General features: G+C 34.8%; 2 protein-coding genes across 7 annotated transcripts in view; both read right to left on the bottom strand.

The window, feature by feature from the left end:
* The window catches only part of sema4d (sema domain, immunoglobulin domain (Ig), transmembrane domain (TM) and short cytoplasmic domain, (semaphorin) 4D), a 266,298-nt gene that overhangs the window by 132,974 nt on the left and 119,997 nt on the right, over positions 1 to 13,327 (bottom strand). The window lies entirely within an intron of this gene.
* Positions 1 to 13,327, bottom strand: part of LOC103035651 (homer scaffold protein 1) — a 263,702-nt gene that overhangs the window by 230,431 nt on the left and 19,944 nt on the right. For 2 of the 6 annotated variants that reach the window (XM_022676664.2, XM_022676666.2), the window contains 5 exons: positions 11,181 to 11,317; positions 7,195 to 7,357; positions 5,976 to 6,086; positions 4,909 to 4,989; positions 516 to 4,501 (listed from right to left, as the gene is read on the bottom strand). In XM_022676664.2, the coding sequence (XP_022532385.1) occupies positions 4,307 to 4,501; positions 4,909 to 4,989; positions 5,976 to 6,086; positions 7,195 to 7,357; positions 11,181 to 11,317 (687 nt within the window). In that variant the 3' untranslated portion in view covers positions 516 to 4,306. Of the gene's footprint in view, positions 1 to 515; positions 4,502 to 4,908; positions 4,990 to 5,975; positions 6,087 to 7,194; positions 7,358 to 11,176; positions 11,318 to 13,327 lie in introns of those variants that run through there. The other 4 variants (XM_022676665.2, XM_022676667.2, XR_007425052.1 and 1 more) reach the window with 3 other exon arrangements.

Here is a 13,327-nt window from a genome sequence, read left to right as displayed (position 1 = left end):
CATTAGTTGCATGATTGATTAAAGTACATGTATTTATTGAGTAATACTTAATATTTAAAAATGTATAGCAATACCATAAATGTAAAATGATTTTTAATTCTTTTTTTTTTTGCGCATTTATGCTGCTTTTCCAGCCATTGTATTCCTAATAATTGTTTGGTCATTTCAAAGTGCATTTTCCCCCTTTAAATAAATAAATAAAAGATAAGAATCGAGTTGTCTTGCTGCCTTTTTGTTTGCAAGAGTTAAAGCAGACTTTTGATATCTGATCTTAACTCAACTATACATTATTTTACAATAAGAAAACGTGCAAAAAAAAATGATGTGATTAAGTGTATATATATACATATGTATACGTATATATATATGCATGTGTATATATATATATATATATATATATATATATATATATATATATATATATATATATATTTATATATATATATCACTGTAAATCACACAGTAAACATCTGAACCTCCTGTAGTACACAAATTATAATCAATAGTAGACCAGCTGTATTTTTTTCTTTTATTTTACTATAAATTACTCAATTACAATTGTGTTTAAGCATGTGGTTTAATCAACATTTAAAATTATTACTCAAACCAAACCCCCTTTTTCAAAGTATAGTATAACGGCTCATAGTTTAACATGATAAAACCAAACCACCTACCTCTCAGAAAGTACTAGAACCAACAACAAGCCCTTTAAAGAGTGTTCTTCAGGTATACACATACTGTAAATTTCTCATTATATGTGATCACAGATTTTTGGCAATAGTAAACCCCACAAAAGTACCTTAGCTACCGTTGATGCATTTTTTTTGTACCAAAGGCAACTTGAGCAAGTTCATCTGTACAGGAAAACATATTTGGCAAAGAAAACAACAAAAACAAAATAAAAATAAAAATAAATAATCAAAAAGAGAAGTCTCTCTGAAAAGTTACACCTGCTTTAAACAAGTAAGCGGCGTATTACCATTTCTCTTTGAAATAGTTTTTAAACAGTTTAAAAATATTGCCAGTTTCTTTTCACATAAAAAACAGCCATAATATCATTTTACCACACAATATAAAAGAAAATAAAGCATGTTTTCCGAGGTGAACATAAAAAAAACGAAACAAACTCTCACAAACTAAAAATAATAATAATTCATTAATGCAACATTTGTGAAGAGATCATAGTTTTACAATAAATAACCAAAAATCATACAGTATCATAAAGTCAATCTTTGCACCTCAAAGAAAGAAAAATAAATCAAAAACGTAATAAATCATAAAATTCACTCAGAAGTTTCTCCATTTTCACAAGTGCACTATAAATCTGTAATATTTATATATTTATATATATATATATGTGTTAGAAAAATGTGTAGAAACAAAGACGGCATATTCATAGTCACTGCAAACTCGCACTGTCCCCGCAGTTTTAAGTGTGTGTGTGAGTGTGTTTTCTGTCTTTGTGTGTTCGTGCACATCATCACATCCCTCTTTCGATGAAGAGGGGGAAGTGAAATACCTGATAGTGAGATGCTTGCTTGCTTTTCCTTCTTCAGTCCCTTCCTTTTGTGTTTTTTCCTTATTTGTCTTGGTTTGTATTGCTCAGATAGTGGAAGGATGGTTTCCCCACAGGTGTGGCATCGTCATAAACACAAGGTCCCCACTTTGCAGGTCCGCTGCTTGACAAAGTGGGGACCGGAACGAATGGGGACCCCAAAATAAAGTTTCTTGCAAAGGACGGCAGCTTTGTAGAAAAGACACTGAGCCAAAGATTAGTGGGCAGGCGTGTGTGTGTGTGTGTGTTTGGGTTGGGGAGAACAGAATGGCATCCATAGTCAGGGTCCCCAGATTGGTGTTTTCCCAAGAAAAATCCAACAGCAGTTGTGGTAGATGGAAGCAGCCTGAACTTCAAAGCCCATCAGCCCGACACAAGTCAATATCCTTGAGTTTTATCCCACAAAATAACTGTTTCAAGGGCAGAAAGAATTATTATAATAATAATATACATCTTTAAAGTTATAGAAGACCTGATTGAGCAGGGTATTCACACATAGATTCACACGGCACAGTCTCCAGCGTGAGCCTGGATGCTGAAACAGTCCATGAAAAATGTTTTTTCTTTATTTTTTTCCTTATTTATCTTCTATTCAGCTCAGAAATGGAAGAATACTACTCTATGACAGTCCTCTCCATATGGAATGCATCCCAGATATAAAAAAATAATAATAACAGATGGAGCAAAACAATCTGCAACATTTCATGACTGTAAAAATGAGAAACTGAAAAAAGGCAGATTGAGATCCAGCTAGGCCAATATCATGTAGCGTGGCTGTGTTATTCTGTAAACCTTTCTGTATACAGTACTGTGCATAAGTTTTAGGCACCTTTTAGGCTTCTTTTATCTGGGAAGTGAGTGTCTGATTATATTTTATTTAGCAAAATACTTATATTACACCGACACCACACACCACACGTGATAGGACAGGAGCTAGTATCGTTATCATTATGTTATCATTAGTCTTATCATTCGTTTTAAAATTTCACATTTTTACTATAGAGCATCTAGTTCACATCCGATAAGAAATTATCAGCATGAATGACTGAGATGGGAGGGGCATTTTATTGGGAATATTAGAAGCTACATAACGTATATGTAGGCTATAGGCTACGCTAACAATGTCTTGCCTAATTGTTTAGCTTGTGTTATGGATCAACTTAGCTTAGCCACAAATTTGAACAACCTGAGGTATCTGCGGCGTTCCTGATGCCACTAAATGCGCCTCTATGATTTAGAAAAACATAAACTGTAATAATTTTTTTTTCTAAAAGGTTAAATTAATTTGGGAGAAATCACTTCTTTTCTGTATAATTTTTATTTTTAATGTTAAAGAAAAATCTAAAAACAAAATAGAAAGAATAACTAACAGATTTTCCACAGCATCTATACTAAATATCTATACTAAAAACCCTAAATAAAACAAATTAAACAAAATTTCAATACATCATTCATATTAATGGTCTCTTCTTACTATGAAAAACAGAAAGGTTATAAGTGATGTCAGCAATACAGGGTGAATACAATTAATATTTATGTTAAAAGTGGTGGTTTAATGTCACTGAGTTTGTTAAAACATCTAGAAAACTCTCCTAATGAAGTATTAGTATTATTTATAGAGTATTTATAATACTTCTCATCATATCTGGACCTGGGTTGATAAATAAAAAAGTGCATAATGATGACTTTTTAGTTTAGCATGAATTTTTTTTTTACTGTATTTATGTTTTCCTAATGTTTTATCTAATTTAAATGTATAATTGAGATTAAATTAAAATAATTTAGTGATGGTTAAAGTGCCTAAAGCTTGTGTACAGTACTGTATGTGCAGGCACCTGTTAGTGAAAGTGCACCTGTGAGCGTGAACATGTTTGAGTGTGTGTGTGTGTGTGTGTGTGTGTGTTTTAAACATGGCCAATAGCAACAGCAGCTGTCTCTGACCATCTGTCTGTCTGTTAGCATGCGTGTGTGTGTGTGTGTGTGTGTGAAGGTGTGTATCGTGCCCCTGTACACTGTGCTGGCGAGATTGTAAAGGTGTGTTTGGCTGTGTTCACACTTACACAGGTAAAAGTGGCCAAAATCCAAACTTTTTCATCATATGTGACACAAACAAGATTTTTCTTTATCTTTGATTTTACCAAATTAAAAACCTCTGGAATATAATCAAGAGGAAGATGGATGATCACAAACCATCAAACCACCAAACTGAACTGCTTGAATTTTTGCACCAGGAGTAAAGCAGCATAAAGTTATCCAAAAGCAGTGTGTAAGACTGGTGGAGGAGAACATGATGCCAAGATACATTAAAATTAAACCTGTGATTAAAAAACAGGATTATTCCACCAAATATTGATTATTTCTGAACTCTTAAAACTTTATGAATATGAACTTGTTTTCTTTGCATTATTTGAGGTCTGAAAGCTCTGCATCTTTTTTGTTATTTCAGTTATTTCTCATTTTCTGTAAATAAATGCTCTAAATGAGAATATTTTTATTTGTAATTTGGGAGAAATGTTGTCTGTAGTTTATAGAATAAAACAACAATGTTCATTTTACTCAAACAGAAACTGAAGTGGAGAGCTGTAATTAAAAGGCTCTTGTCGCAACGTTTCTAGTGAGAAAACTGAACAGATTTAGACCGTTTTTACCTGCAGTGTGAACGTAGCCAGTGTGTATATGATGTGAATGCATGTGTTTGTGTTTATTTAAGGTACGTTTTCTCCACCAGGGGGCGCAGTGGAGCCGCGGGCTCTAGCTGCCCCCACCCTCGATGAGTTTGGCCAGGCTGTCCCGGAGCTCCGTCAGTTCGAAGATCTTGCCGTCGAGCAGCTGGAGCAGCGAGCGCAGGCTCTTCCTGAACGCCTCCTGCTCCACCTGACTGCTCTCCAGACGCTGCTCCAGCTCCACCAGCTGAGCCTCCAGCTCCGCGTTCCGCGTCTCCGTTTCCTTTAACAAAGAAACACACGCTGAAACATATTCCATAATCCATAATCAATAAATACAATGATACACTACATGGACAAAAGTGTTGAGACACCTGCTGATTATATATATATATATATATATATACATATATATAGACCATTTAAAAATGATGAGTTTCTTCGATTTTATCAAATTAAAAACCTCTGGAATATAATCAAGAGGAAGATGGATGATCACAAACCATCAAACCACCAAACTGAACTGCTTGAATATTTTTGCACCAGGAGTAAAGCAGTATAAAGTTATCCAAAAGCAGTGTGTAAGACTGGTGGAGGAGAACATGATGCCAAGATGCACAAAAAACCTGTGATTAAAAAACAGGATTATTCCAAATATCCCAAATATTGATTTCTGGACAGAGTGTTTACCTGCAGCTTCTGTGTGACGGTATCTTTCTGTGATTGCAGCTGGTGAGCGTTTTCCACTTCTGCTTTTAGTTGCTCCAACTCCTGTTATAATAAGACCATAAACAACAGGCTGTTCTGAGTATACTGTAAACATTGCCAGTATTTAAAGAACACTGAAGTACTGAACTCGTGTTCGAGGCCAGACTCAGGACCTCATAAACGAGTCGTCTCAGTCTCGTCTCAGTCTCAAACTCATTTGGAACTGGTCTTGTCTCGGCTACAGTCAACTAGAATAGTTTTCTCAGCATCTTGCCGGAAGGAGTTTCTGGAGGTGCTGAACAATAGCTGCTGCTTTTCCCAAATCACTTAAAATCACCATCTCGGTTCATCAGGATTAGATCAGGAGATTAATGTGGAGGAATAACACTTTTTTTTACTATTTACTACATAATTCTACATGTTTCTTAATTATTTTATGTCTTTAATAATAATCTACAATGTAGAAAATACATTAAATAAAGAGAATCAATTACAATTAATTCAATTCATCACTTTTTAGGTCTTAGTCTTAACTTTGACCCAGTCATGTCCTGGTCTTCCTCTTTCTTTTAATTCGACTTTATGTCCTGTCTTGACTAAATAAAAATACTAGTTCTACAGTTTGAGAATAGTGATGTATTCTGTTCAAGCCTCAAAATTTCAGAAAACATCAAATGTACTAATAGGGAGATTAATCTCCTCCCACACTAGGATGGTGAACACTAGCGAAACACGTGAAGCCAGACTCCCTAACTGTCATACAACAGCTCACAGATGCAGCCTTGTGCTGATCCACATCACCCCTGGAGTGATGAGGGGAAAGAAAGACACCACCTACTGTACTGTACCCACCCAGAGAGAGTAAGTACAATTGTGCTCTCTCAGGACTCCGGCAGCTGATGGCAAGCTGCATGACTGGGATTCGAAACAGCGATTTTTTCTTATTAGAGCAATCATAGTGGCCGCACTTTAGACCACTGGACCACTTGGTTCCCCGAGTAACGCTATAATATGGATACGATCGAGGAAAATAACAGAAGTGATCGCACCTCTTCCTTTGCCTTCAGCGCTGCTTCCAGCTCCTCTATCGTCTGGTTGAGTTCCGTTTTCTGGGTTTTAATTCCGGTTGTCTGCCCACTTACACACTCCAGCTCCGTCACCTGCAACACACACACACATAAACACATAAACACACACACACGGCAAGGCAATCAGCTCTATCCCAACAAGAAAACAGAGGGGTAGGGCTAGGTGATAGGGTCACAGATGAAATGGTATTGGGAGTAAGTAATGCTCCTCAGAAATTCCTACTTACAAGGTTGGAGGTCTTAATTATGACTTGAAATGCGCTTGAGTCTTTTTTGGTCGGGTGGAAATGGACGCCATTAGGAAAATCCTTTTGTTTTGTTTTGTTTAAATAGGATCTCCGGTGGATTTGCTGTTTTACAGAGACTCTAAGAGGCTCTAGGTCAGTGTCTGAACTGCAATTAGCAGGGCATTATTACACATGTTGTAAAGTAACATAAGCAACATTGCAAAGACTGTTATTAGTGTAAAAATATCTTTATTTTAAAACGTTTCTAGCCTAGCTTTTGTCCGTCTTGTCCGTGCCTCCTGGTGTCGCAGCGCTTTTCAGCCAATCAGAGGCGATATGTTTGCATGTGTGAATATTCATAACCGTAGCACTTTTTTTTTTTCCGGAGCACATTGGGAAAATCCTTTTGTTTATACTCTTGGTCCATTATCATAAAAAAAAACAGTAGGTTTACTCCAAGGGAATTGTTAAATAAACTGTTTAAAAATATCCACGCATAAAATCAATATATGTGCACGAAGCAACACTTTTAGGGTCCTTCTAATTAGCTTTATTGCTATTCCTTAACTATTAAAAAACTAATGCTAATAAGCAAGTTTTTACCCTTTTAAATTACCGTTGAGTTTCTCTACTGGTACATTTTTGAGTTTGTGGTGGCGTTCATGTGCTCTCATCTCGTAAATACGATATTTCTGACACGACTTAAAGGCAGCATAAGTAATGAAACACATATGACTTCACACTAAACTAAATTTAGAGAGAACTGGGAAAAATCTGCAGGGGGAAAAGTCCAGGTCCTGATTTCCCCTGATCCTGAGATCATCACAGCCTCCCACCAAGTTCTGCTTTTACAAGCAATCAAAGATTAATCAGAGCTTATTAAATCATTAATTATTAAATCATTAAATCTCCACTCAGCCGAGGGTCCGGCGTCCTCTGCTCTCATTTCTCACCCGTTTGTGGAGCCGCTCTGCTTCGTCCTGATAGGCCGCCAGCTGCTGCTTCCACTGCTTGACGTTAGCCGTGGACTCCAGCAGCGCCGCTGTGAGCTTAGCGTTGTTTCCCTTCAGCGCGGCCAGTTCTGCCTCCCAGTGCTTACTGATACTCGTCGAACTGCTTGAGGAGAGAAGAAACACAGAGATAATAAAGATAATCAATCAAAACGATCGATCAGGACAAAGGTGTGGGGTTGAAAAGTTATGGAAGCATACTGATGTGAATATAAAAGTAATATTAATACAAGTATATAATAAATAAATTGATGTTTATTTTATAACTATGAGATATGTCAAAATGATGACGTAATTCTTTTATGACGTTCTGTATCATAATTATGAGATACTTCCATTTCCATTCCATTTACTAATTGGCACCATAATATATTATATAATGCCAGGAGTAGTTAGTGAGCAACCAAATTTATTTGGCAACCGAGTTTATTTAGTTGAAGAATCCAATAAGTGATTTTCTTTGGGAAAATCAAGATAAAATACATTCAGTCTATTTAATTTAAGCAATAATAAAAATGCATAGATAAAGTGGAGCTGAATGGTCATCATCCAACATCCTAACTTTACTAATGCTCTTTCGAGTGAGAAATGCAATCAAATATTCACAGCAATTATATAAAATGATCTTGATTTCTTAATTACTTAGATTTTTGCTCATTTTAATACCTTGAAAAATACATATAGGGATACTTAACAGCATTATTACGAATTATTTGTTCATATCGTGCACACTTTAAGGTGTTCTTCTGCTAAAATCCACTTTTTCTTTTTGTTTTCTTTGTGAAAACAATAGGTCTGAGATGGGTAAGGTGTATTTTTAGAACGGGTGGATTTTTTTACTTTCTGAACCTAGACTACCCACCTCCACTTACCTCTGTGTGTAAGTAACTATAGCTTTAAATAGGATCTCCGGTGGATTTGGCATTTTTTTACAGAGACTCTAAGAGACTCTAGGTCAGTGGATGAACTGCACTTAGCAGGGCATTATTACACATGTTGTAAAGTAACATATGACATTGCAAAGACTGTTATTAGTGTAAAAATGTCTTTATTTTAAAATGTTTCTAACTGCCAAATATCCAATCAGAGGCAATCAGATATGTTTGCATGTATGAATATTCATGAGCAAGAGCCAAAATCCTATCGTTTCTCCCTAATCCACTCCTCCACCAGACTAAAGCAGTGTTATACCGGATCACCAGAGCACTTTGTTTCATTAAAACAGCTCACATGGCCTTCATTCATACTAGAGACACAGCTAGGCATATTTTAAAATGAATGAAACATTTCTATTCAGGTTTATATATATGTGATAGTTTGCTCTGTTTTGTTGCCGTGTTGTGATCCTGAGAGTGAAGCTGGGTGTGAAAGTGTGTGTGTACTGCTGACAGTGACGTGCTGTAGTGATGAGACGGAGGTGTTCAGGGTTTAAAAGAACAATCACACTGCAATCACAGTGATCACACACAGCTCGGCATGTGTGAGGCTGCGAAAAAAAAAAAATCAGCTTCTTTCCTGCAAAGCTTTCCAATAACCCGCCGCCAACGAAACTGGCAGAGCGGGCAATTCAATCATATGCTGTTGCCATGGAGTTCTTTCTGAATTATTAAAGAAAATATGAAAGCTGCTGTGCTGTAATCAGACGACTCTCTACACAGCCAAAATGGAATGCATAAAAGAGACCTGCAATATTTATTATACACTCTTTCATAATCTGAACATTACAACAGCTCCTACTACTACTAACCATAACGTCTGGACATCGCTTTATACAGCTCTTAAAAATGATGAGTTTCTTTGATTTTACCAAATTTAAAACCTCTGGAATAAAATCAAGAGGAAGATGGATGATCACAAACCATCAAACCACCAAACTGAACTGCTTGAATTTTTGCACCAGGAGTAAAGCAGCATAAAGTTATCCAAAAGCAGTGTGTAAGACTGGTGGAGGAGAACATGATGCCAAGATGCATGAAAAAAACCGTGATTAAAAACAAGACCAGGATTATTCCACCAAATATTGATTATTTCTGAACTCTTAAAACTTTATGAATATGAACTTGTTTTCTTTGTATTATTTGAGGTCTGAAAGCTCTGCATCTTTTTTGTTATTTCAGCCATTTCTCATCATTTTCTGTAAATAAATGCTCTAAATGAGAATATTTTTATTTGTAATTTGGGAGAAATGTTGTCTGTAGTTTATAGAATAAAACAACAATGTTCATTTTACTCAAACATAAACCTATAAATAGCAAAATCAGAGAAACTGATTCAGAAACTGAAGTGCTCTCTTTATTTTTTACAGAGCTGCATGTCCAAATGTTGCTTCTAAAGAGGAAATAAAAGGGATAAACAGCATATACTCTTCTTTATAGTCTGATATGAGATAAGAAATAGCTTTGAGGATTTGATGGTATTATTGTTACAGGTACTGATAACAGAAAAAATACACATCATTGATTTTACTTCTAGAATTTATAGTATTTTAATTGGGAACTTAATTTAAAGATACTCTTGAGGAAACTTTCATTTTGAGGATTTCTCATTTGAACCTTAAGGTATTTTTAAGAGTAATTTTAATTTAATGTACTTTTAAGGCACATTTTCTGGTACTTGCAAGGTAACATTAGCTTTAATTTTATGGAACTCTTGAGATAACCTTGAGGTATTTTTAAAGTTACTAACTTTAGGGGACTTTTAAGGCAATTTATGTTATTTTTACGCACTCTTGGGTTAATATTTAGATACTTTTTAGGTAACAAACTTTAAGATACTCTTGGTAACTACAGCCTTTTTGAGGAATGTCTTTTGTAGATTACTGAATCATCTTCTCCTCATTTAACTATTTACAGTAACACATTTTAATTTGGTGCCCAATCCTTTGCACGTGACAATAACAGCCGTATTAAATGCCAGATATTTATGCAAACAGTTTTAAATTCATCTTTGCTCTGGAAAAAAACTAAAATGAATGAACAGAATGTCTTTCTGGTGCTGAGAGCATTTCATGCAAAACGATTTAAGCACATTTTCATCCATATTTAATGTCAGTCTAACACAGTGTTTTAATTTAATGCTTTAGCGTTGTCCAGGGACGCAGGGAGCAGGTAAATAATGTATGATAGTATGAACTGACACACACAGACCGGCCTGCCTGAAACTGTGCTGATTTTTTTTTAAGCTGTTAAAATCACTATTAAATCAAATTAAATTGTAGTTTACATTAATTTGATTAATATGAGTAATATTTTCATAAGCTGTAACTGTTTTTCCTATTTTTACCTGCTATATATTTTATTAATCTATATTAAATGTAGTTATTTTAAGTGTGTATTTCTTTTACTTATAATTATTTTTATTTGTTACTATTTTTTATTTCTTATCTAATGTTTTTAATTCCTTTTATACTCAGTAAAAGCTCAGATCTGGTTGATTGATTCATTGATAGCAGGGTTTAAGAACACCAGCAGCACTGCTGTGTCTGATCAACACCTTATACCCCAAATTAATTTGAATAATAGGAGTAATATTTTCATAATCTGTAACTAGCATATCTTTGAAAAGTTACTTTATTTCATTAATTCAGTTCAAAATGTGAAAATGTGAAAAGTATTTATTTTATTTATTGTTGGTAATTATGGCTTACAGCCAATAAAAATCCAATAATCCGTATTTCAGAGGATTAAAATATTACATAAGACCAATTGGTACTTTTAGCAGTGTGGGCAGTGTGCCAAATCCTGCTGGAAAATGAAATCTGCATTTCTATAAAAGTAGCATGAAGTGACTTTGGACTTGATAAAACACAGTAATGGCTTTTTAATACCCCTGATTTCAGAAGAAACAATGAATAATCAGGTGTCCCAACACTTTTGCCCATATATTGTAAGTATCATGTGACCTCATATACTCAAATATATCATGTTTACCTGTGAGGGAAGGGCACGGCGTTGGGTTCTGCTCGCGGTTCTGAGTTCTGAGAGGTTTCAGCCGTCAGTCGCTCGTCATCCGTCCCGTTGATGCTCTCAGGGGTCAAAGGTGACTGCAGGTCACCCGTGGCCGATTCCTGTCAGAATATAAAGAATGAGGTCATCAGTTTACACCGATCAGCCATAACATCATGACCAACTCATTGTTTCTACACTCATTGTCCATTAGATTACATTAGCTCCAAAAAAATAAGGAGGAGAATAATAAAGTATATAGTGAAACAGATACAGAACTACAGTCTAAACTTATAATAGAACTACAGAGTGAAATATATAGTCGGATAAATGGATAAACTGCACACTGAGTGTAGAAACAGTGAGGTGGTCATAATGTTGTGGCTGACTGGAGTATAGTTATAGTGCTGAGGCCCATCACAGCACTGCCTAATCCATCTCACCGGTACATTTGCACATTTGATGATTTGAAGTGACTGGGATTAGCGATATGATTGGAGGGCTGTCGAGGCGAGTATGAGGTTATGTGAGGCTCTGACTCTGATTGGCCGGGAGGGAGGTGAGCGACGGGCTCGGCCACTGAAACGGCCTGAAAATGATTCAGAATTAATAACACAAATGGTCCGCTGGCCCTTATAATGCATGAGGATTAATGAGGGGTGTGTGTGTGTGTGTGTGCGTGTGTGTGAAGGTGAAGCATAATGTACTAACAGCCCCTGGTCAGTGTTCAGGATATTACAGTGTGAATGTGCTGTATTATCACTGGGCTACCTGTAATATTCCTGTTACGTTTCTATATTTGTGTTTTAGGTAGTGGATTTTCCATGGTTATAAAATAAATAAAATATTGTATTAATTTGTATCTATTTTATTTATATTAGATAAGCTCTTTGTAAAACTTCTAACATGCAGTGAGCAGTGAACGCAGCACATGCCACGCCCTTAGGTTGTGTAAACAGCATGGAGCAGCAGCAGAGACAGTGTTTGTTTATAGCAGTATATTATCTGGCTAATATATAAGATAAAACTGTGCTTTATCAGCAATTTAGCTCAATTAGCTCCAATTTAATAGTGTGCGTTAAGGCTTTAACGCTATTACTCATTCTACTATAGAAAAAAATATATATTTTAATATATATATATATATATATATATATATATATAATAAATAAATAAAAAGTGTATTTTGCAAAGTATCCTCTTGGAGGCAGTCACTAGGTCAGTGTTTATGTCGTTAACAAAAACTATGATTAAAAATAAATATTGTTTACAACCTTTTTTTTTATAACAAAAAAGTGTCAAGAACTATATAAAAAGTAATATTTGTAAAGAAGAACTATGACAAAATCCATTACACTTTTTCTCATCAAATTAAAAACTGAACCAAAAATGTCAAAGGCTAAAAAAATAGAGAAATTATTTCTAATCTTATTTTTTTTTCCTAGCTATTTGGAATAGGTAGGACCTAATAAGTCAAAATATTTAAATTTATAATAATTTTTTTTATAATTTATATAATTTTCTCGTATGGGGACAGTACTCTAGTTTATTTTTTATTATTTATTCTTTTTAATATAGCTTCCCATTATTGCTAAAATTTGTAAAAAAAAAAAAAAATAATAATCAAACGTAAAATTGGAATAATGTATAATCCTAATCCTAATCTTAACCCTAAACCTGTAGAAAACACACACATAAAACATGATTGCATAAAACATCGTCCACTGGCTTCCACTGTGAGGGAGGTTTGAGTCGGGGGGGTCTGCTCTTTTACTGGATGAAAGGAAACTTTTAGAAATGATTTTCAGTAAAATGTCACCCTGTGAAACTTACCTTTTTAACAGCCACAGCCAAGTCCTGCTTGTGCTTAAATTGGATTAGGGGACATTGTTAGATATATACTATAGTTATATAGAGATAGATTGTTAGAGATAATTATTCATTTTAAAATATAGATGTGTTGTAAAGATTTTTCATATTAATGTTACTTATATTTCTACGTATTTATTTATATATCTTATAGCTCAAACCTTTATAGATATTTTATCAGAAAGACCCTTTTTAATAAATAAAAAAAATAATGTCATTCCTTATATGATAGAACCACATATAATTACCTGTTACGATGTGTC

Source organism: Astyanax mexicanus, chromosome 17 (genome assembly GCF_023375975.1).
Source record: "Astyanax mexicanus isolate ESR-SI-001 chromosome 17, AstMex3_surface, whole genome shotgun sequence".
Lineage (NCBI taxonomy): Eukaryota > Metazoa > Chordata > Actinopteri > Characiformes > Acestrorhamphidae > Astyanax > Astyanax mexicanus.
The sequence above is the reverse complement of the archived record's forward strand: the minus strand, read 5'-3'. Positions and strand labels throughout refer to the sequence as shown.